Source organism: Diplotaxodon limnothrissa, linkage group LG10 (genome assembly GCF_057381915.1).
Source record: "Diplotaxodon limnothrissa isolate DT_005_m linkage group LG10, D_limnothrissa_male_GT1.1, whole genome shotgun sequence".
Classification (NCBI taxonomy): Eukaryota; Metazoa; Chordata; class Actinopteri; order Cichliformes; family Cichlidae; genus Diplotaxodon; species Diplotaxodon limnothrissa.
The window spans coordinates 1,609,617-1,633,381 of NC_140605.1; the positions used below are offsets into that span (position 1 = coordinate 1,609,617).

At 39.7% G+C, this 23,765-nt stretch overlaps 1 protein-coding gene across 2 annotated transcripts in view; it reads left to right on the forward strand.

Annotated features, from left to right (window-relative positions):
* Nucleotides 1-23,765, forward strand: part of cltca (clathrin, heavy chain a (Hc)) — a 34,810-nt gene that overhangs the window by 2,786 nt on the left and 8,259 nt on the right. For both annotated transcript variants that reach the window (XM_085364248.1, XM_085364249.1), the window contains exons 2-14: nt 9,271-9,478; nt 13,570-13,838; nt 13,993-14,154; nt 14,236-14,349; nt 14,846-15,019; nt 16,844-17,041; nt 17,138-17,338; nt 17,976-18,128; nt 18,282-18,404; nt 22,185-22,322; nt 22,414-22,578; nt 22,697-22,877; nt 23,344-23,507. In XM_085364248.1, coding sequence (XP_085220374.1) covers nt 9,271-9,478; nt 13,570-13,838; nt 13,993-14,154; nt 14,236-14,349; nt 14,846-15,019; nt 16,844-17,041; nt 17,138-17,338; nt 17,976-18,128; nt 18,282-18,404; nt 22,185-22,322; nt 22,414-22,578; nt 22,697-22,877; nt 23,344-23,507 — 2,250 coding nt within the window. The remainder of the gene's footprint in view (nt 1-9,270; nt 9,479-13,569; nt 13,839-13,992; nt 14,155-14,235; nt 14,350-14,845; nt 15,020-16,843; nt 17,042-17,137; nt 17,339-17,975; nt 18,129-18,281; nt 18,405-22,184; nt 22,323-22,413; nt 22,579-22,696; nt 22,878-23,343; nt 23,508-23,765) is intronic.

The following is a 23,765-nucleotide window of genomic DNA, read 5'->3' on the forward strand; positions in this document are numbered from 1 at the left end:
TGCCATGAATACAAGAATGTTAAAAAAAATTCAGCTTCTCTATCGTTGCATAACATATGAATCATCATCACATCTCATTTTCCAATAGGCTAATCTAAGTCCACAAAGCTGCCTACCAGTGTTCAGCTTATATTGTTGCATTTCTTTTGGGTACTAATTAATAGTAAATCACCGTATAGGCACTGTTTGAGTCTACACCACTGTGTGCTTAGCTGTGATTAACAATGGATTCGGAGCCTGTTAGACAGACTTGAAATTACCTCAGGTATCTCTTTTTTGTTTGTTTAATGTCTTAGGCTGAAAAATTGGATGTATCATAAAACATTCTTTGTGCAAATATGCATATCTCAGTTATGGACCATTATAGCTCCTTCACATCTAGCTCTACTGCTTTATTTATACTTTAGACTCAAATGTCCACGGTGAGACCGTCCTGATGTCAGGTCATGGTTTATGCTTTTGTTTTTCACCCGTGAATTCTCAACCAAGCGAGTTCAAATACAGACAGACTTTAAGATTTGCTTTAGTGTTAAGTCAAAGTCAAACCCAATTTCAATCACTCACACAGTTTTGCATCATGATGTATGCAGGGATATTGTTTTCAATGCCATGTTCAAGGTTTTTTTTTTTTTTTTTTTTTAAAGCCTAAAAGTGATTTTGGATCACCCTTCAAGGCTGCTGGGTGTCACCAGTGTTGGGTGATAGCTTAATTATTTTGCTCATTATTCATATTCTGACCAAACTGACATAAATGTCACGAACAAACTGGATGTTTGCTGATGTTGTGCTTAAATGGATATTTAAAGATATGCTGGTTAATCAATTAGTCAGCACAAAGCTTGAATAAAAGCTTTAGATTAATCAGTAACTAAAAATTATACTTGAAACCACATTAATTTGGTTCTATACTTTTGAATCTGAACTTTTATAGATGTAAAACATGTCGAAATAGGATTGTTGCATTAATCATATCGATTTTACTGGATCTGAATTGGAGAGCTGAGGCACTGAGCTAGCAATACATGTTAAACTTGGTAGTCTCAGTCTTTGCAGTTTCTTCCCTCCCTTGGTCTCCCTCACACTATCCATCTGTGTGTCATCCGATCTACTTGCACATCTTGCATTTTTATATATCATCCATTTATATAGTGTAGTGTTGACTCCAGTCAAACAGACATGATAGCATAAGTGACAGTGTCACATCTTTCCCTCACGTGGTATAACCTTCAGTTTGCCATTCAGAAAAAGAGATAATTGTCATTTAGGTTTTAGTGGTGTTATTGTTCTGACAGAAACCAGTCTCAAAGTAAGCATGGGAGTGTAATCTGTAATCTTCAAAAATGGCTCCAGTTTGCGTAATGGCAACATGGTATCATTCTCTGTTGATGAAGACTTCCATTTTGCATTTAGTAAGCAGGGTTTGACAAGGCAGGCTTCCTATCCAGTGCCCAAAGATAATCTGATGATATGTAGGGAAAACCATAGATTGTGTGTTGAGTAAATACAATATTTCACATGCACAAGTCCATAATTGCATGTTACTCTTATCTACTTTTGGTGTACACAGATTTTTTTGTCTTGATGTACACAGTAATTTGTTACATTTGCAAAAGATGTCTTCATTTATCTCCCTTGGTTAAGATTTTGAATTGTACTCGAGCTTTTTCTATTGTCTTTTGGTATATACTGAAAACACTGCATTAAAATACACTATGACAGAAAATGTATACATTTCCGTAATTGGGCTTTTAGTAACAAATGCATGACAGCAGGCCCACAATATAGTGAAAATTTCAAAAAGTTTCTCTTACTTGTACTAGTCTAATTAGAATACTAATTATAGCTCAGTGTCATTATATTACTGGACTAGGCTGTCTTTTACAGTTGTACTAGCTTCTTTTCCTTTGAAAGAGTTTGATATTCACAAAAAATTGTCATTTAGATAAATTTTGCCCTACATAGGAAGACCTTGAGTTAAATATACAAATTTACGCAGGGTGCAAGAAAGAAGAGGATGTGATTATTAGTGGTGATCTTTCAAATAAGTGTTGTGGTTAGCTTTAAATTAGGTGTTTGTAGTCTGCGAAAGGGTTTAGTTCCCTGAAAACCTGACGCTTTGTATCTAAAGTTAAATGCACTCACAATAGTATTTAATAGCAAATTGATTTAGTTCAAAGCAAATACTTGTACATCCCTTCTGTTGCCTGTTGGGGAGGGGCAGGTTGTTTCATGCTTTTTACAAAGGTTTGCATGTCACACTTTGACCTGTGCTAGTAAATGACCACCTGATACCTCGTGACAGGCTGGCAAGGATACAGATTTGCTGAACACTTGACATTCTGCAGCAGCCTCTAAATGTAAGATAAAGCTCTCATTTAGGGAAAGAAGGAAACTGTAGTCTCACAACCACCTCAGCAAGAAATGACCTGAACTGGAGACAGATGATGTTCAGAACCCCTTCCATCTTTTTTCCTTTCTAATACTATAATTGTAAAGACAGCACTTTTTATCCCTCACCCATGATCCCATGTCCCCCTCCAGTGGCCCATGATAGCAGAGAAGGCAGGATTCGGCAGGCCTGTTGTTTCAGTCCTGGTAGACAATGACTCCCTGGCTTCCTGTTGTGGAGTATTGCAAACAAGTCCTGCTAGCCTCAGCACATTACATAGCACATCCTTCCCTACCCTGCCTTGAACTTTACATGTGCAAAGTTTATTTTCTGCTGAACAAGATGCTGCTTTCCTTTAAGGGAAGAGCATACAGGTTAACTCTACTGACAGGGCTGACAGGTTGTTGGAGAATAGTTCAAATCTTTCTGTGGATTTATTGTCATTGTAAGATTATGCAGCAGCCATGTGCTCAGTTGTTGGGCCTTTACTAAATGTGTTTGACTTGACTTTCTTGGAGTCGGTTAAACTCCATTCTTACTAGGGTTATATATTTGTTTATAGAGGAGTTGCTTAAAATTTGACCTATTTTGGAACAGTACATGCTCGATATATTATTGCATTGGTTGCAAACAGGGTTTGGGGCTTCTTGTGGTAAAGAAAAATGTAAAGATTTTCAAAATATTTTTAAGCCTGTTAAATATTTTTGTTACGCAGAGTAGTGACAGCATATCCAAAAATGGATGAAAGAAACTGAAACATTATTAAGATTATATAGTGTTTCCAACTTTTGGCCAGAATGGCCTCTCCCTCTCCAAGGGACTAAGTGAATAAGTACCATCATATGGGGTGTTAATTATATTTTTATCTAGTTAGTTCTCATTCCCAGGATATGATTTGCTTAGACTTGAGTTATCTGTCCTTCTCTGAAGTTCAGTTGTTGTCACTGTGATTAAAACTGATAATTTCCTGTACTGTGATCTCAGTTCCTGTTGCAACCTCACATTGAAGGTATTGGAGTCAGTCTATTTATGACATAAATCGAGGTCATGAGTGTCTGTAAACCTTGGCTAATGTGCTTTTTTTCCCCGGTAGATAAAAATGCAATCTGCATCTGCTTTGACTTTTTTTTTTTGTCTCAAAGTTTCAAATTGGGATCTTTTTATTAGGCTTTTTGTTCTGAATGTCACGTTTGTCCCTAGTGCTGTTGAGAAATACATAATTATGCTAACTTAACTAATTGGTGTATAACTGATGTAAATTGTCAATAAAGCATGTGGATGGGCACTTTCTGCCACTGATAAGATTACAGGGCACTTGTGGTGCAACGGATGAAAAATCTCAGGGTTCGGATCGGATCACGGTGTTAAGTCACGGATCGGATCAATTTTCGGATCAGCGAAAAAAGACAAAAATTGAACATTTACTTATTTACTTATTGAAGTATTTTTTTGCCTGTTAAAAACATTCAACTCTAGACTCATTCCATGCAATTATTAAAAAACAAATTATGGTACAATATAGGGCTTTGTATCTACCACTCAATTCAATTCAATTTTATTTATAAAGCACCAAATCACAACAACAGTCGCCTCAAGGCGCTTTATATTGTAAGGTAGACCCTACAATAATACATACCGCTCATTATATCGCACTCTGCTGTGATATGAGCTGTCACGGTCACGTAGCTTTCCGTTGTCCCGGAGGTCCACCCATTTGTAGTAGTTAGGGCAACAGAATATGCCTGGGACATTTCAGCCATAACTTAAATCTTCTTCTGATCATACATGCTTGGAATGATCTTGCCACTAAAGTGGACACGCAACGAGATATCATAGCGTGGCTCGAGCACGTTCATCATAGTTTAAACCCCTTGTTTTGCACAAAGGAATACGGCCTCCCGTCTGCAGCTAAACACCCCAATAGCTTTTGTAATAGCTTTAGCCCGGTCGGATTGGGCAGCAAAGGGCTGCTTAAATACTGCAAACTCCTCTGCTCCTCCACTCACTCCACTCCACTTCGCTAGCGCTGACCATAACTATTGCTTGACAGACCCACCACGCCACCATACACATATTTTTTTTTTTTCTTCTTTTTTGAATCTTCGGATCACATGCGTGCCGAACCGTGGAGTGGGATCGGTTCGGATTACGGATCAACCGTGATCCGTTGCACCACTACAGGGCACATGGCCAGGTATCTTCCTTAGCTTATATAGCATAGCAGTTTTGGTCAGTAAAGGAAAAAATGATTGATCGTGGAAAAAATAACTAGAACATTATAATCTGTCATTGAATAAAATAAGGCTGGGCTTGAGCTAATGGTTTGTAAAGAGATGAATAATGGTAATAGTGTAATCATAATTCACAATGTCTCTTGCTGGCATTTTGTTGCTGCCATTGCAAGTGCTTGCTGAACTACCGTATTTTTCGGATTATAAGGCGCACTGTCGACAAACGGGTCGGTTTTCATAGATAAGGCGCACCAGTATATGTTGTTCCAGTGTCTTTCTAATTTTTGCTATGTAACTTTGCACTGTCCACTTTTTGCTGTAACAAAACAAATTTCCCACGTGTGGGACTAATAAAGGTTATCTTATCTTACATTAATGACTAACCTCATATTGTGGCTGGATTATCTCAGTTGTTCTCCCCTACAGAAGTTTGGTCCGTTTACAGCAATTTTCCATGCGATTGCATTTGTCAAAAAAACATCGGGAACTTTTATCAAGTGGAAAAAAGTTAGCGTTCAGGTTCACTGTGTTATGCTTTGTTATGCTAACATAGCTGTGTCACTAGCGATCACTAGCACAGCATTATATACCATCTAGCCCTACTTCAGTAACCCTACAAACATCACTATTGTGTACTTTTCTGTCTTCATTCATGTTGGTAGTGATAGCAGCCAGATTGCTACATTACATTGTTTTCATGTAATCTGCATGAAAACAAGCGCTCACTCTTCCTGCTCAACAAATGACAAGGGCCTTATACCACGTGATACAGAAGCTGTGCCGTGTGATGCTAAAATTAGCAGGAAAAACAACGGAGAGCACGTCAGGGATGACGAGAAAGTGACAGGAGAAAATCCGTCCCGGTCAACCACCCAAACATCAATAACGGGAACCTTATACAGCGCTTCCCTTTACCCGTCGAACTCCCGCAGGCACAAAGAAATTACGGAGGCTATCACTTATCACCTGACCAAAGATATGGCTCCATCAACACTGTGCAAAACGAGGGATTTAGGAAAATGATCAACACCCTAGACAAACGCTACACAGTGCCGTCCCGCAACTACTTTTCTATTGTTGCACTACCTGCTCTATACACGCAGCGTCGAGCAACGGTGGAGACGGAATTTCGTTCGAGGTCAGTAAACACAGCCAGAATTCATAGATAAGGCGCACCAGATTATAAGGCGCTCTGCCGATTTTTGAGAAAATTAAAGGATTTTAAGTGTGCCTTATAGTGTGAAAAATATGGTAGTCTCTGCTACATCAGCATTTACGTGCTCTAGGTGATCGATTCTGTAATTATCTTTCTTAAATGTGTTTATTTTTTCCGTCTTCTTCTTCATTAAAAAAGTGTTTTACCAGGTGCTTTGCCTACCCTTCGTAGTTGTATGCATTCTTTATTCTCTTTGTCCACACTTTCTAAATACAGATTAGTTTGATTTTCACTCTTGCTTCATGCAAGTCTCTCGGAGGCTCTTCCTTTGTTATCCTATCATTGATCAACTGTGGAGGGCAGCACAAACAAATTTTTAATTTCGATTATGATTTTGGCATATCAGAATTAAAAGAACATGATCATACAATATTTAAAATGCATGCTCATCATATTGGCATATCCTATTCAAAGAGTACTGTCTGTTTGCAGAGCAACAGAACTAATCTAACTAACCTTTACCCTGAAAACACACGACAGTCTGCGGTATAGTTAATGCGTAAAGACCAAGAAAAACAACGTTTTATGTGAATCGTTCAAATTGTCAACTTGGATATCAGTAAAAATGAGCTTGTGCAGTGTGTCAGTGCAGCACAGTGTAAATGTGAAATCAGTGGTCTGTTATTTAATTTTGCTAAGTTTCAGTACAAAGATTTATACAAAGCAATGTTCTGTTTACATCAGAGTGCAGAGAATTCAACAAATGAATAATAATGACTTTACTATTGAACAACGTCACTTTGGACATAATTGTGTGGCTCTAGTTGGTTGGTTGATGTGTTAACAGCTATGCAGAGCAGTGCTAGACTGAATGGTTAAATGATTTTCCACATTGTATGTAGCTCCTTTGGGCTGACCTGCTTTCAGCCAAATTCCTGCTCAGTGATGTTGCAGCAGTGTTAACCCACAGTAGTGTTTTACTCTAAGGTTTCCATAGCAAAACAGTCTCTCAAACTGTGGTGTGGTCAATCAGTCTGCGTTTGCTTTTCTTTATTCCGTGCAAGAGGGGTAGCATTCATTGTGATAAGGCCATGCTGGTCTTTCCTGTTTTAGAAATGCTTTTCATGTGTGAATGAAAGGGCTTCCTGCTGATCCAAGAATAGATGAGAGGGAAGCGAAACGCATAAATCTGTTTAGAAATATTGTGTAATAATAGCTTCTTCTTGTGTTTTAAAATGTAGAAATACATCTGTTTGAATTAAAGTGCACTCATTTGAAGGCAAACTAGTAGTTCATTCACACAGCAGCTGCATGGGATGTTGCCATAACTGAATAGAGAGTGCTTGGTTATGCTGACCATCTATTTAAATTAATTTAAGCTATGTAGTATCTCTTGCTGTGTTTTCATGAAACAAACTGTTGCTAGATATTAGTGAAAGCTGATGTGTTCAGGGTCAGAAGGATTCTCCACATAGGCCGTTTCCCTTTGTCCGGTGTTTGAATAAATGTTGTCTTAGTAAACAAGGCTTCCATACTGGACAATGGCAACGATAAGAGGCATGGAAGCTGCAGTGACGTTACTGTATGATGTCACCTCTCCACTGTTCAAAAAAAATGTTCAGATCAGTTTTCAGTTCTTTCCTCATAGCTTGTAGTAAGACTTGTTCTGTACAGTTGTTTGCACTGTCATTGAGAGGGAACCAGGTTACACACTGTGTGGTTGGGGCAGGGTTGTGGAGAGGGTGTGTCCTGTCATTGATAAAAGGTCTCTTTCGTTGAGCAGTTTTCAGAACTGTGAGTGTGTTTGCTGATTAGAATTGAACTAGGCAAAATTTTTAGAAGGGGGTCACATTTTTATCTCAAGAGTCTTAAAAATGAACATTTGCCAACAAAGATGGGAGTGATCCAATATGCTTTAACCCCCTCCCCCCCTCCAACATAAAACATTTCAGGACTACAAGTGAATGTGTAAAATTTTATGGCTGGTTAATTTAAGCAGGCAGTAATAGATTGTGCACCTTTAACACACAGATTAAGATTTATTAAGCGTCATTATAAGTATAGTAACAGCTGTCTACTGAAAAGACAAAAGATATTTATGTCATTTGCACCCACGGATTTATTTTGAATAAAATGAGAAAGCATTGTAACATTTCTGAGGCCATTTTTCCTGAAAGCAAAGCATTATACAACCATTACCAGCTTTATTCACATTACTGCAATAGGATATATGTTTATTTTTTGTAAATGATTGCTGCGCATGATATAGCAGTTATGTCTGATCAAAGATGCAAATACTTGGCCATAAATAAAAATGTATATACACGGTAACGGTCTTGGGTTTAAACACAAAACCATGTTCTAAATAGTTGTGATTATTCAGCAGTTGTACAACTGTGGTATATTACTCATTGACAGCCAAAAATTGGAGGAAGTTGCAACAGCAAAACATGGTGCATGGGATGGTTTTTGTAGTTTCATTTCCTTTAAATTTACGTTATACCAGTGTTGGCTGCATGTGGTTGATAATTGCCTTTTTCTTATTTTTCATGTTGAGTATTATTCGTATAGTTAAGCAATGAAAACTGCTTCTTCTTGATACTCTCGCTCAGAGCTGGCTTTGCCCATTGCTCCTCTGACTGTCCTCAGCAAGCACTGCTGTGTCAGGGTTTGTGTAAGGCAGGCAGGATACCCTGTTTCCAGCCTTTGTCAGTAAGCAGATCTGCAGAACTTGCTGGTGTTACATGCGGCAAATTGTTTCACACACAGCCTGAGGCTTTATTTTTATGCAGGTTAATTTTTTCACGTGTCCTGTCTCTCTCTTCATGGAACACCTACAAGTAATTGAAGCTAAAGCTAAGGCGTGCTCTAATGTACTTGAGTTTCCCTCAGGGATTCAAATTGGTGTTAATTTAGGTAAAACTTGGACAAAATAAAGCACCAGTGGTTGTCTATATGACGTGACAGAATCCTCTTCATGCACTGATATTGGTATATATTGTTGGCAAACCAGCTCCTGTGAAACATAATAATTTCTGAGATGTCAGACTGTGAATAGTTCCTGTTAGTCAGACTAAAGAGACACTTGAGTGTTATGTAATGATGTTGCAGTTTCCTCTTTGGCCCATACTTTGAGAACTTGGCTGTGCATTAGCTCTCCACCCAGGCCAGGCAATAACTGTTACATCCAGTACAAAACTACATGTGTCCAAAGAACTGCTGCCTAGCTCCAGTATGGCAAACTCATCCGCTCTCTGTGGTAGTGCACAGTAGCTGAGTTTAAAGTCCCAACATTCTTAGTGGACCCTGTTGTTTGGTCAACTCCTGGCATTAATTTGACTATAGATTTGTCAAAGGCTTAGGTTGAAATTGTGACAGGAACAATGTGACGTATTGTTTCCCAAGATGATCTTCATATTTACCTAACGAACCTTTTGCTGCCCAGTTCTGTTCAGGCTCACATGGTTCTGCTTTTTTCCCCTTGTTTCTTTTAGCTCCAAAACTTAGGGATCAATCCGGCCAACATAGGCTTCAGCACCCTAACCATGGAGTCTGATAAGTTCATCTGTGTGCGTGAGAAGGTGGGTGAGCAGACTCAGGTGGTGATCATCGACTTGGCCGACCCCAACACACCTATCCGCAGGCCCATCTCAGCTGACAGCGCCATCATGAATCCAGCCAGCAAGGTCATTGCACTTAAAGGTATGGCAGTCTATTTACATTTCAAAGGCTGCATGTCTCTGAGTGCAGTGCATTACCACAGAGAGAGGGAAATGTGTTAAATCCTGTGTGTTAAATATCAGGGTTTAACACAAACGTTAACTAACCACTTGTAAGGGACTTACAGCATTTCATTAGGACATGTTTTTCTTCTATATAGCAACATGTTATCCATTTAAAATTTTAAGAATATTATGAATTATTTTCACTTATTTATGTCCATACACATCCAGCTACTTTAGTTTTCCATTGTGGATTAGTTTTTAATGGCCAACATGTATGTTTTTGTTTTTTTTCTTCCTCAAAACATTTGTCCTGTAAATACTCAGAATGGGATATTTTTTATTCTTTTTGTCCAGCATCCATGATTGCTTTGACTTTTTTGTTGTTTTTGTTTTTGTCTTCTCTTATTTTTTTTCCTTTACTGCTTTCTTATGTGTTTGCAGACGGTGAGTTGAAATTTAACTACTTCATTGTGGAAGTAAAATCCTGTTTAAAGCAACATTTATAAGCTGAATATCCATTTGAAGCATAGAGACTACTGTAGAGTTTGTTTGCTCTTAGAGCCTCAGCACTAATGGGCTAGGTTTAAGTATTCTTTACACACATGTTTAACCAAGTTTTAGTGCATTCTTGAAATTCCTTTCCACATCTCAGCCAATATTCTGTAAACAGGATTTAGCTTTCACAGTTTTACGGCTTGCTGGCATTTCATCATTTTTGTTTTATGTACAAGTGATTTAGAACCTGTTGCAAGTGTGATAATACTGTGGGTAAAATGATTTCATTTTAATTTGCATTTCTTGGTTTCCGTTTGAAATTCATGTCCTCTTCCATCTGTGTTATGTTGTAATTAACTTTCTTCATTTGTCTCAAAGCTATGCTTAATAATTTTTATTAATTGTTCGCTGTAATAAGAACTAAATATTACAGTTTGTTACAAGACCAGAGAGCACAGGAATTTATCTTGTAATCTGTGCGAGAAGTCTAATGCCACCTGTCATCAGCACTGACTTTACTTCACATGGTCCTAATGGGACATTACTCTGTCACGTGTAGTGCCTGATGAGGATTGAATTGGGTCACAACATAGAATGAAGAGTAATCTGTAAGGCTTGCTTGTCAGGGTGTGGAAATGATAAAATTATACTCATAAGTTTACTGTGGTAGCTTATCCAAGAGCTCAGAAACCTTGAGTATCCTCACGTGTTTAGTCCATGAGCTTACTTATGCACCTTTTTAAAAGATTTTGTGAGCAAAGCAATTTTGGTTTTTTTGGGGGGGGCAAAGCTTTGTCCCTGTGTTCTCAGTGATATTATGTCACGACTTGGTCATTTCACACACATGCTGCAGCCCTGGTTTTGTTCAGGTTCATGCCTGATGGAGATGCTTGTGAGAATGTGAGTGTCTCACTCACTAAGCTTAGACAGCTGCCTGCGCCCATATCATGAAACAGGTACTTGTTTGGTGATTGCACAATGAGCATGTGGGTGTTTTGGGTCCTGCCTCTTGCTCACTCAGGTCCAGCCAATAGTCTTGTCTAAATCAAGTGAATTTCCAGTAGGGATAACATGTATGACTCAGATTTTCTCCTGTTGTGTTGCATGTGTGATGGTGCACCTGTGGACAATGTGTCAACATGAGTCCCTCCACATTGCCCACTATTCATGTGTGGAAAAAAACACACGGTATCAGTGATTTATTTATTGAGGGAACTGGTGTCCGTTTTTTAAGGCAGTTCATAAAAATGCTTAAAAAAAGCACCTTATCACAGCAAACAGGAGCTATATATGTACAGGAACAGGAAGCACAACAGTATATAGAGCGCAGCAGATGCAAACTGTTGCCTTGTATTTTTGCAGTGTAAGGCCAGTGTAGCTCTTTCTTGTTCAGTCCCATAGTGAAGATGCTTAGTTGACCTCGTCTTGTGACACAGTTTGAGCGTTAACTCCTCCATGTAACCTAAGGTTGACCACAAAACACACACGTACACACACACCGCCAGACGCTAATCATGATTGAATTTCAAATATTGCATGCTCTTTGAAATTTGGCTGCTACTGCTGCAAGTGGTCCATTTACCAATCTGCTTATTGTACTTTGGCTTAGTAATGGCAAAATAATCTTCACGGTTTGGCTGATGCATTGGTCTTCGCTTTTCTGACACAAGGTAAAAAGTGAAGAAGTCACACTGCTTCTTAGTAAAGCTTTAGCTTCTCAAATTAACCCCAACTAATAATACAGAAAATGCAGGTGAGTGAACTTTCTTCTAATTGTTTCAAATATGTTTGAAACATTCCAAATATTTATTATTTTTAGCACACTATTTAATATTCACAACACCGTACTCACTAGTCTGTGTCCTCTAATCTAGAATGACTTGTACTAAGAAAGAGGTAGGCATGTATCGAACCATTCGGTGACAGTCGGCACCTCTAATCCTTCATTAATTTTGTCACACGTGGAAAATGACCTTTCTCAATAATTGTATTCATGTTGATAATTCTTCATGCAGTCAGTGGCAGTAAGCAGAAGTGTTTTTATTGGCTTCCTACATTGATGCACCATTTGGTTTAAATTATGAATTTGTATGCACTTAAGTTCACGTCGAGCCTATCGCACCTTTTGTATTCTGGAAATAAATTCACATTAGGGCTGCTCAATTAATCGAATTTTAATCACGATTACGATCTGGGCTTTCAACGATCATTAAAAATGACTGAGCCGATTATTAGCCCCTCCCTCATTTATCCGCGACACCTTAAAGGCCGGCCCGTGAAAATATTGTCGGGCATAAACCGGTCCGTGGCGCAAAAAAGGTTGGAGACCGCTGATTAAGAGGACCCGAGGGAAGCTCGGAAAGCTAAGCAGAAGTTATTTGGAGAGTGACTGCCGTTGGTTGAAAAGAGAGTTTAAAAAAAAAAACTTCAGTGGTGTTGCACACTATGTTATATTATTTTTTAAAAGTTATTGTTAACCCTTTAAAGCCGGTCAGAGCAGCACGCTCCGTTTTGCGTAACTACTGTTAAATCCCTGTAGAACCTGAACCGTGTAAGCTAGCGCAATAATTTGTTTTGCATATGAAACCGGAGGAGTTGTACTTACATCTGATGCCATCAGCTTGTCCTCGGTCACGGTTTCGTTCCACATATAGCTTTGCAAAAATTGCATAAAAAGCGCTTGCAGGAACAAAAACATAATATTCCAGAAACACGCTTTGCCGTTACTATCAGCTGTTCGTAACACTTCCCACAGTGAAATGATGCACCTGCTGTTTTCTTTGCAAATTTGCATCATAGGATTGTTTTTTGTTTTTCCTGCAGTATATAAAAATTGCTGTATCTCCAAAATAAAACTATGAAGACACTCAAAATAAATTTCCTGTTGTTGTAAACTATTTTTTGCAACTTTATTGTATTTAAAGTTTTGAGGGATAAACCTCTTAAATTTCTCCAAGTAGAAATATATGTAAACAAAACAAAAGCGATTTTCAATTTTTTTGTAGTTTATTGCACTTTTTTGCAATTTATGTAATTGCTATGGACTTAATGCATACATATTATTAAAATATGGGCTATAACAGTTGTATTGATGTATAGCAACTTGAAATGCTCCCACAAATGGCACTACAGCATGTAAAAAAATAATATAAGCTCTGGTGGACTTGGTTGTATAGTAGGTCTTAAAGGGTTAAATAAATATCGTCAAATAATCGTGATCTCAATTTCAGTGAAAATAATCGTGATTATCATTTTTGCCATAATCGAGCAGCCCTAATTCACATTCTCCTTTTTTTTTTTTTTTTTTCTCTCACTACACTTCATATGACAAAAATTGCAAAATGCAGCTTGTTCGATGTTTTTCATCTTATCAGTTGTGGCATTGTTGCTTGATGACCTCTGTGCCATCAAAACAACATTTCAAATTTCTTGTCTCTTTAAAAAAGAAATGGTGTGCTTCTTTTCCTATGGGAGGTTTTTGTGTGCATCTCTCTGTGTGCACGGACTCGCTCTTATCGTGAGCTATAACATTCTCCTGTGGCCTGGTTCCTGCCCTGTTTCTCCCCCTTGTAGCTGCCAAAACTCTTCAGATCTTTAACATTGAGATGAAGAGCAAGATGAAGGCGCACACCATGACCGACGATGTTACCTTTTGGAAGTGGATCTCTCTTAACACAGTTGCACTTGTGACTGACAATGCCGTCTACCATTGGAGCATGGAGGGTGACTCACAGCCCGTGAAAGTCTTTGACCGGCACTCTAGCCTGGCAGGCTGCCAGATCATCAACTACCGCACTGATGCCAAGCAGAAGTGGCTCCTGCTCATCGGCATCTCAGCTCAGGTAGTTTGTTCTGCATGTGTTCTGGTTTAACAAAAAACAAAGCCAAGGTTCGTAATCTATGGTCGAAGCATGTCAGTCACAAGGAATATGCGGTCATAATTACCTTATGCATGTTTATATCTTTCATTCTGGGGGGGTTTGTTTTTTCTTTCAGCAAAATCGAGTGGTGGGAGCCATGCAGCTGTACTCTGTTGAGAGAAAAGTTTCTCAGCCCATTGAAGGCCATGCTGCCAGCTTCGCCCAGTTTAAGATAGAAGGGAATGCAGAAGAGTCAACTCTGTTCTGCTTTGCTGTCAGAGGCCAGGCTGGAGGGAAGGTGACTGGTTTTTACAAACATAATTGTGAAAAGTGATTTCTCTCGTATGGTTTTGTTACAAATGTTTTGTCCTCATCATAGTTGCACATCATTGAAGTGGGAACCCCACCAACTGGTAACCAGCCATTTCCTAAGAAAGCAGTGGATGTCTTCTTCCCTCCAGAAGCCCAGAATGACTTCCCTGTAGCCATGCAGGTATGTTTGTGTGACATCAGTAGCATGAAAGGTAGTACTAGGTTGGCAAAACTGCAGTTTATCAGTGTTTTAAAAGACCAGTTTGGCTGATGTGTGGTGATGTTTTTGTTTTTTAATTGTTCATAATTTCTTTTACTGACAAGGAAATCTCTGTTAGAATAACTTTATAGAGCGCCAAATCACAATAACAGTTGTCTCCAGGTGCTTAACCACCAGACCACTTGTCCACCAAATAGTGATGTACAACAAACATCAGCCACTATGGTTGCTAAATGTCATCTTATTTGCTGGTAGGCCCATATTTTTCATCATGGCTGGTCATCCGTGTATCTTACACACATGAAACCCACACTTTCAAAAGCAAGTCTCTGATTTCTGTAGACGTCCCTGACCTCTCACTGAACTCAGAAATACACTTTGAGTAGGTACTGTTTTGGTGATGTTTCAGATAGCAATGCACAGCTTTATGTAACATCACTAAATTGGTTTTTGACAGATAAGCTCAAAGCACAATGTGGTTTTCCTGATTACCAAATATGGCTACATCCATCTCTATGACTTGGAGACTGGCACCTGCATCTACATGAACCGCATCAGTGGAGAGACCATCTTTGTCACCGCTCCACATGAGGCCACCTCAGGCATCATTGGGGTCAACAGGAAGGGGCAGGTAAGAATGTCACGATGTGCTAATTCTAACTGCTCATGGAAATTAAAGTGATGCCTGGAGTTGCTGTCTTGTTCATGTCGAAACGGAACGTGCAACCGTATATTTTCCACTCAGTTTCCTAAAAATCTGTATATAATATATCATAACATCTTAATTTATAGTTCAATTTTACTATTTAAATCTTGTTTCATCTCTAGTCCTAGTAATATCCAGCAAATATGACGCTGGGCAACAACAAACATCAGCTGACAGCAGCATCTCTTTGTTTGTCTGTTGTCATCAGGCAGGTTCACTTTGCCAGGAGTCATTATAAATAATCCAAGGTGTAGTGTTTCACAAACAGAAAGCAGCGACTGTTGCGTCTTACTGCTTTTCTGAAGCAGAACCAGAGAAGAGAACTGGATACAGCTAGCTGATGAATAATGATCCAGCCAGGCCACACACCACATGAATAATTGAGCGCAGAGAGGAAAGCTGATCTCAGACTGTGACAGATCTCACAGTCTGCCAGAGCAGTGTGTGTGTGTGTGCGCGTGAGTGTGCTTGTGTGTGTGTGTGTCACAAGCACACAGAGACAGTGATCTGAGAGAGAATAGGCCGCTGTCTGCGCCACTTACTGATTCTGGTTAACTGGGTTGGTTACCAGCAAAATTAGTAATTGGATACTGAGTAATAAATTACTCCAGTGCTATATACTTCCATCAAGTAGCCAGGTGAAAGGAAAATTGGTCTCAACTAGACTAGCAGCATAATGTTCACCGGGGGCGGTTAAATCAACATAACCATATTTTTATGGAAATGTCGGGGAGTAGAAAAACATCATTATTACCTCGTAAACATTTCAGGTGGGAAAACATTACATTATCATACAGTGCTAAGATATTGAGCTCATGAATGTAAAATCAGTGAGTGCATGAGGAGAGTATCCTGGCCTGTCAGTGACATGCATTGATTATAGGTGTAGCACTGAACTGCTGCACAGAAACCCGACAGGGGTGGAGGAGGTAACATGGAGAATTTAAATGACAGAGTACGGGTGGAAAAAGGCCCATGTCCCATCAGCGTGTGATGCAGAGTGGGAAGCGCATCCTGGTGCTCTCTGTCAGCGTAGATCCTCTCGGTAGTGTCTGCCTGAAATGAGCTTTGCTATTTGTTCTTGGTGGATCTGTCTCAACTAGGTTTATCACTTGATACTTGATATTTTTTTCCTAGCATTTAGGAACAAAATGTTAGGCCACCCTGGGCTTAGTGTGCAGGCTGGTCTCCCTCATGATAGTAATTATCGGACTTTAATATCAGCCTCTACAAGCGTACTCTCCTCTGGACACATGTAGTGCGCACTGAGCAGAACACAGGATGAACACTAGGAAACCTTTTGTTAAACTCCTTTTCCTTCTTTTTTGTTTATTTTCATGTATTTACATTTCCACATTACTTCCATTTAGTCCAGTAACATTATAGTAAGTGATCCTGCTTGAGTAGTTGCCAGACTTCACACACAAGCCCTGTGTTACACTGAGCCACTAAAATAACATTTGCATTCAGCACCCATATCCCAGTGCTAGACGGAGTTTAATTTCATTGCACATACTTAAATTTAACATCTTGACTACTGATTTATTTATTTTTGGTTACCTGACAAAAGTGTATTGAATCATGCCTCTGTGGTCATAATGTATCTAAGATGAGTTAAAGTACAAAAGACTGTTTTTCCAATCAACGTTTCATTGTGTATTTGACCAAATCTGTGAATCTGTTCCACATGCCTGACATAAACTTCACAGATTGACTTTGACTTTAAAAATGTCTTTTCCTGTGGCACAGGTTCTGTCTGTCTGTGTGGAAGAGGAAAACATCATTCCCTACATCACCAACGTGCTGCAGAATCCAGATCTGGCTCTCCGCTTAGCTGTCCGCAACAACCTCACGGGAGCCGAAGAGCTGTTTGCACGCAAGTTCAACAACCTGTTTGCTGCTGGCAACTACTCCGAGGCCGCCAAGGTTGCTGCTAATGCACCAAAGGTACATTAGTGACTTCCATGGTCTTTTACTGCCCGTTTTGTCTTTTATCATTGCTTTATGGCTTTTCTCATATTCTGCTGACATTTCTTCACTCAGGGCATCCTGCGCACTCCAGATACCATCCGTCGTTTCCAGAGTGTTCCCACTCAGCCTGGCCAAACCTCCCCCTTGCTGCAGTACTTTGGTATCCTGTTAGACCAGGGTCAGCTCAATAAGTTTGAGTCCCTGGAGCTTTGCAGGCCTGTCCTCCAGCAGGGGCGAAAGCAGCTTTTGGAAAAGTGGTTGAAGGAAGACAAGGTACTGTACATCCATCTAAGCGCCAGCTCGCAGGAAGTCGCTCTTCCTGAGCTGCCTGTTATGTTTACACAACTTGCCTGTTATCTTGGATCAAGCAGGATCACGTGATATGCAAGGAATTTACGAAGTCCCCTTCAGAAACTTTGAATCTACAAATTCTCCATGGTTAAGAAAAAAGTGAATTATGCATTTGAGTTGATTTTCATTCACTTAATATTTGCTATATTTTCTATATCAGTGGAGAACCAATCCCAACAGTTTTAGAGAAGTCCATCAAAGTGTTAATACTATAATCTAGATCAGATCTCTAATCCCTAAACCTAACCAAGGAAGGTAAAAAGAAACTAAAATCCGGCAGAACAGCTTGTGATAAAAGACCGAAACAGCCCGTGAAGGCACACAACAATGTGTCCCGCTGGTAAAGTTTCTGCCTTTCCTCAGCCATCCCTCAAGACTTTATTTGAAGCAGTGCATTGTCAGGGATTGTAACATCTAGTCCTTTTACTGAAACAGTGTTAAGATTTTTTTTATTGTCATACATTTATTATTTGCATTTAAACAATGTTTTTTTTTTTTGGTTGTTGTTGTTTTTCATAATTGTCTCTCTTAAACGTCTGATGCTTCTTGTGTATTCCAGTTGGAGTGTTCTGAAGAACTGGGTGACTTGGTGAAGGCGGTGGATCCTACCTTGGCTCTCAGTGTGTACCTGAGGGCCAACGTTCCCAACAAGGTCATTCAGTGCTTTGCAGAGACTGGTCAGTTTCCTAAGATTGTCCTGTACGCCAAAAAGGTATGTCTAAGATTGCATTTGGCCATTACTTTTAATTATCTGTACTCTGGATTTTATTTATTTTTTAATCTAGTTTAATGAAATTGGTTCTGACCATTAAGTGGAGTGGAGAGAGCTTGTTGGTTATTGTAGCATTTTCTTTCTTTGTTCCAGGTCGGCTACACACCAGACTGGATCTTTCTGCTCAGGAATGTGATGCGGATCAATCCAGAACAGGGCCTGCAGTTCGCACAGATGCTAGTCCAAGATGAAGAGCCACTGGCTGACATTACACAGGTAGGATATGAAGGATATGTAGTGATGCAGTATGTTTTTATTTTTGATACAGTAGTCCAACAGTTATTTTATTTTGAAATTGTGTTATGTGACCTTGAGGTCACTTAATTATCACTTTCTCTGTGATTAACAAGTCAGCCTGAAATTGTCCCAGAATGTAAACAAATAGAATTTTTAAGTGCAGAATGAGTTTACAGCTACAATGCAGACTTTATTTGCAGTAGGCATGGCTGCAAACCGTATATGTGTGAAGTTAGAGAAGCATGTGCTTTCTTAAGTGAGTGAATGAATAAAACACGCTTAATGTTGTTTTCATGTTTATTTGTCAAGTACTTGGTAACAAATAAACAACTGACCAATACAAAGGACAATAGTCGTTGTTGTGCTCTGGAGCCTCCGTGATCTCAGTGTTAGGGGCACATTAAGCGGTTCTCTGGCTGCCGCAGGTTCTGGTCAGTGTTTCTCTAGCTAGCCTCAGAGCAACAAGGACTGCTGTCACCAGCTGCAGTTCAAGAAGGTGGAGTTAGCTGTATTTGGCCACAGAACCAGAGCCTCTCTGGGATGGCCTGAGAAAGACATTGAGGACCACTACAACAACAACCCGGCCACACAGCAAGGAGTGCAGGACAAGAAGGGTAGCTGGGTAGCATTAGCTGAACTTTCAAAATAAAGGCACGGGTGTTTCAGTAGTAAATTGAAAAGGATGTCATCATTCTGTTAGGCAGAAATGACAACTTAAAAAAAAAATACTATTTGGTGTTTATTATTGTGTCATATACTTATGCCTGCCTACTTCAGTGTGGAAAACACTGAATAAGTTTATTGAGCATAAGTATTAGAGATGGCACGACACCACTTTTTTATGTCCAATACCGATATCATAAATTTGGATATCTGCCGATACCGATGTGACTCTGATATATTGTATTTTTTAATCAATAAAACTGTTGTTTTTTTTTTTAAATATTTTGTTCATACTCAAGTTTAAAAAAACCCACTAAAGCTATTCTGTTATACCTGTATGCAAAAAATACACTGCACCCAAAATATTTCATAGTTCAGCAATAATGAGCAAATAAACTTAAACCTGCTCCATCCTCCCTATTCTGGTATTTTAAAGAGTATTTAGCAGAAATATTAAGCAACCAAACTAATAGGGTTGCAAACTCCCAGCAAAAATAATAGGAAACCACCCCCCACCCTCCGCCTCGTGATACTTAATCGACGTAATCAACCATAATTTAATGCACGTGTTTAAAAATAAAAAGCACAGAAATAAATTATTTTTCTACAATAATTAAATAGATTCAACATCTTTCTTCTACAGACTTGCAGACTGCACAGATGGTTCCCAAAGGACAAAGTACTATAGCTTACTAGGGTATATTAGACTTAACAGTTACTATATACAGTAATGGACTTCTATACATTTTACACCAGATTAAAACTTTGGGTGTAAGATTCAGATAATTATTTATTAAAAGCTCAACATTTTAAATGAGAATAAGAAAGAAAAGTATGTCTTTGTGCCCCCTTTTCCCTGTTCATGCCCTGCTGGCCCCCCTGGCTAAACTTTGCTAGATCCGCCCCTGCACAGTTAGGTCAGCTGTAGAAAAAGATCCTGGTGTAGAAAGTAATATTAAATACAGTCTAACAACAGCTTATCAAGCTTCAATGTGCTGCTGTTGTTCAGCCGCTGGTTTCCTCTTTCTGGTGCAAAGTGGGCCAAAAACAAACAAGAGACGGCCTCGCGACAGAAAAGCCGATCAGCTGATCATTGATCAGTTTCATGATTGAAGGAGAGGGAGAGAGAGGCAGTCGCTCCATATATCGGGAATGCTTTACAAACATTCAGAGATGAACTTACACACTTGCTTTCTTCTCTCTGGGATACCTTCCTCAGAGATGAAATGCTGGTTTGGTAGCGAGGCTCTAAATGCTCAACTAGAGCTGGGCGATATATCGAGTTTTTAAAAAATATCGATATATTTTTATACGAGATATAAGATCTGACAATATCTTTTATATCAATATAGTCTATGTTACGTTATAATTATACTTGTGGAGCCGCAAGTTTGCCTCTCTTTCGTCCACTTTTGTCTTTACGCAACTTTACTCGGCCTCGCCTTCACTGAAGACAACTCCCCCTCCTCCCCCATCGCTTCACCTGCAGGAAGCGACAAGATGAACACGGCAAATCTCTGTTAACGAGTTACTGCGCATCGACCCGTGCGTGGGGCTGGATGCCGTCAACGTGTTAGCTAGCTAACCACGCTAACGAGCTAACCACGCTAACGCCATGCAGCCCAGAGGCGCTGCGCGGCCTAAAATCCTTGCATTTTCTCAAAAATTGACAGCGCACCTTATGTATGAATTCTGGTTGTGCTTGATGGCCGTGAACCGATTTTATGTGGAACACGGCGCTCAGCAATCTGTCAAAAATGTTTTATTACGACTTTGGTAAGCTACGGTGCTGCACCGCTTGATGGATTGTCAGAGCATTACGGCTACCGAGGAGCCTTCGCGGAGTGATACGTACTGTGCTTCAACGTAATATTACCCTACTGTGTATAAGGACCATAAATGGCACCTGTTCAGAGACGTGGTTACGAAGAGGATTTCAAACTCAATGCTGTCAGTCACAGAGTAGAAGTTGGGAACAGAGCAGCTGTGAAATCTGTCTTTGTTACTATGCTCAGCGTCTTTTAGTTTACATTTTGACTGCACAATTGTGAGCTTTTTGTTATGCACAAAAACAACATTGTTTTCTTTTATTTATGGAGCATTATTATTTAATAAATGCTCATAATTTATTTTTGAGTAAATTTTATGTACATCTGCTCTATGTTAATAAAAGTGCCTGTGTGACATCTGGGACACAGCTTTGACTAAGAACTCTCTTTTTGTTCTTACTTTATGGCTTTTAAAAAAAAAATCGAGATATATATCTTATATCGCCGTCCAGCTAAAAAATATCGAGATATGAATTTTGGGTCATATCGCCCAGCCCTATGCTCAACCAGACCGCCGACAGGTCTCGCACGCCACAGCCGCTCTATCACATGACGTGTACTGGTCCGACGTGCTACGGTTATGAGCTGAGTTACGCCGTGTCGCAAGTTTTGTGAGGTGCTTTTTTGATATTTAATGGATCGGGCTACATTTTTTTTATTTCTCTCCGATATCCGATCCAGTAAATTAGGTCAGTATCGGAGCGATACGTAATATCGATCGGTCCATCCCTAATAAGTATATAATATACTAGTTTATAATGGTGGAAAACACTGAACAAGTTTGAGCACACGTTTATGTTTCTAAATCTTGCCTTTCACATGGTATAAAGGAAATTCACCTCTTCCTTTACTTCCTGCCTGTGCATAACCTCCGTGCTGCAAATGTCAACCGCTGACACAGCTCGTGTTCCTAAAGTGCAACAGAGCAGCTGATAGGAACACAAATCATTGCATCACAGGCAGGCTTTTTTTTTTTTTTTAAACAGTTACTGTATTCAGACAACTTTCACTTGTCATTGCAACTTGTCTAAAAGCTTTAGAGAACTGTGTGGGCTGCATTCCTCACATTTAATCCTTTAAGTGGTGCCGAACATTAGACTGCTGACAAGAATGTTGGGTTTATATCAAAGGTGAAAGCTGCAGTAAATAAGTGCTACCATATTTGATACAAACAGGCCTTTTTTGTTGTTTTTTTAATACTTCTCAGCTGTACAAGTGTAGTCTAATTTTTGGTTTATTTCTTACCTGTGGTTCTGTTTTTGTCCAGATTGTGGATGTGTTTATGGAGTACAACCTGATTCAGCAGTGCACATCATTCCTTCTGGATGCCCTGAAAAACAACAGACCCTCAGAAGGACCTCTCCAGACTCGCCTGCTGGAGATGAACCTCATGCATGCACCACAGGTAGACCAATATGCACACACTTGAAAGAATGAAATGAATCCATTTGTTAAGCATGAATCACTGTTTTCTAATGATTCGTCTCATGGTGTAGGTTGCTGATGCAATCCTGGGCAACCAGATGTTCACCAACTATGATCGTGCCCACATTGCCCAGCTGTGTGAGAAAGCTGGACTCCTGCAAAGAGCACTCGAGCACTACACTGACCTGTATGACATCAAGCGTGCTGTGGTGCACACACACCTGCTCAACCCAGAGGTAGGCTTCACTTACCTACACAGTCAAAGTGTTTTCCCATCTGGCAAATGTGTCATTGGTTGCTGTAGATTGTACAGCCTCTGAATTAACTTTTTTCCCCCCCCCACACAACCTCCAGTGGTTGGTGAACTACTTTGGCTCATTGTCAGTGGAAGATTCTCTGGAGTGCCTCAGGGCCATGCTCTCAGCTAACATCCGCCAGAACCTGCAGATCTGCGTCCAGGTGGCGTCCAAGTACCATGAACAGCTCACCACACAGGCTCTCACTGAACTCTTTGAGTCCTTCAAGAGCTTTGAAGGTGAGACATAAAAATTCATTCTTAACATTCTTTATTATATCAGTAATCCATAATCCAGCCAATACAAATAGCTCACTTGTACCTACTGCTCAACATGGTTTTTAGGGTTTTCCATTAGATGGTAGTACCTGCTACCAGGTACTTCTTTAATACCTACTTGACCGGGGTTCCAAGCAATCTGAATGTGTGACGTCAGCAGACTACATGCCACTGCTTGGCTAGTCAGTGGCATTACACAATGAGTCATGAAAGCATCTCCTTCACCAACATCAAAATTGCCCTTTTTGAAACCCAGTAATAAGGGACAAGCATTTTAGATGGTACTCGATTATCAGGGAAAACGAGACGATCTGAGTAGGTACTAATAGGTAAACTAATTGGGGAAGAACAATATTTTAATGTCAGCAATGTCCCTATCCACATGGATCCCATTTGAAGCTTAATTTTAACTGTGTGTTCCCCTCAGGTTTGTTCTATTTCCTGGGCTCTATTGTAAACTTCAGTCAGGATCCTGAAGTTCACTTCAAATACATCCAAGCTGCCTGCAAGACGGGCCAGATCAAAGAGGTGGAAAGGATCTGCAGAGAGAGCAACTGCTACGATCCTGAGCGTGTCAAGAACTTCCTCAAGGTAGTGACAGGGATGACTGGAGCGATCAAACACTGACACAAGCAGCTTTTATGACTTTGACTCTTTTAATTTTTGTTATTCTTTTACCCTCGCCTGTTATTTCTCAGTTGGTTCCTACTGGTGCTTGTTTGTAACCTGTAACGCTGTCAGAACTTTATCAGTAGTTTTATGAATTTAATGTTGGGTTGATCAAAAGTTTAAACTCTCCTGAAATCTCTATTTTATAATCAGACGTTGCTTACAGTGCATAGTCTGTCT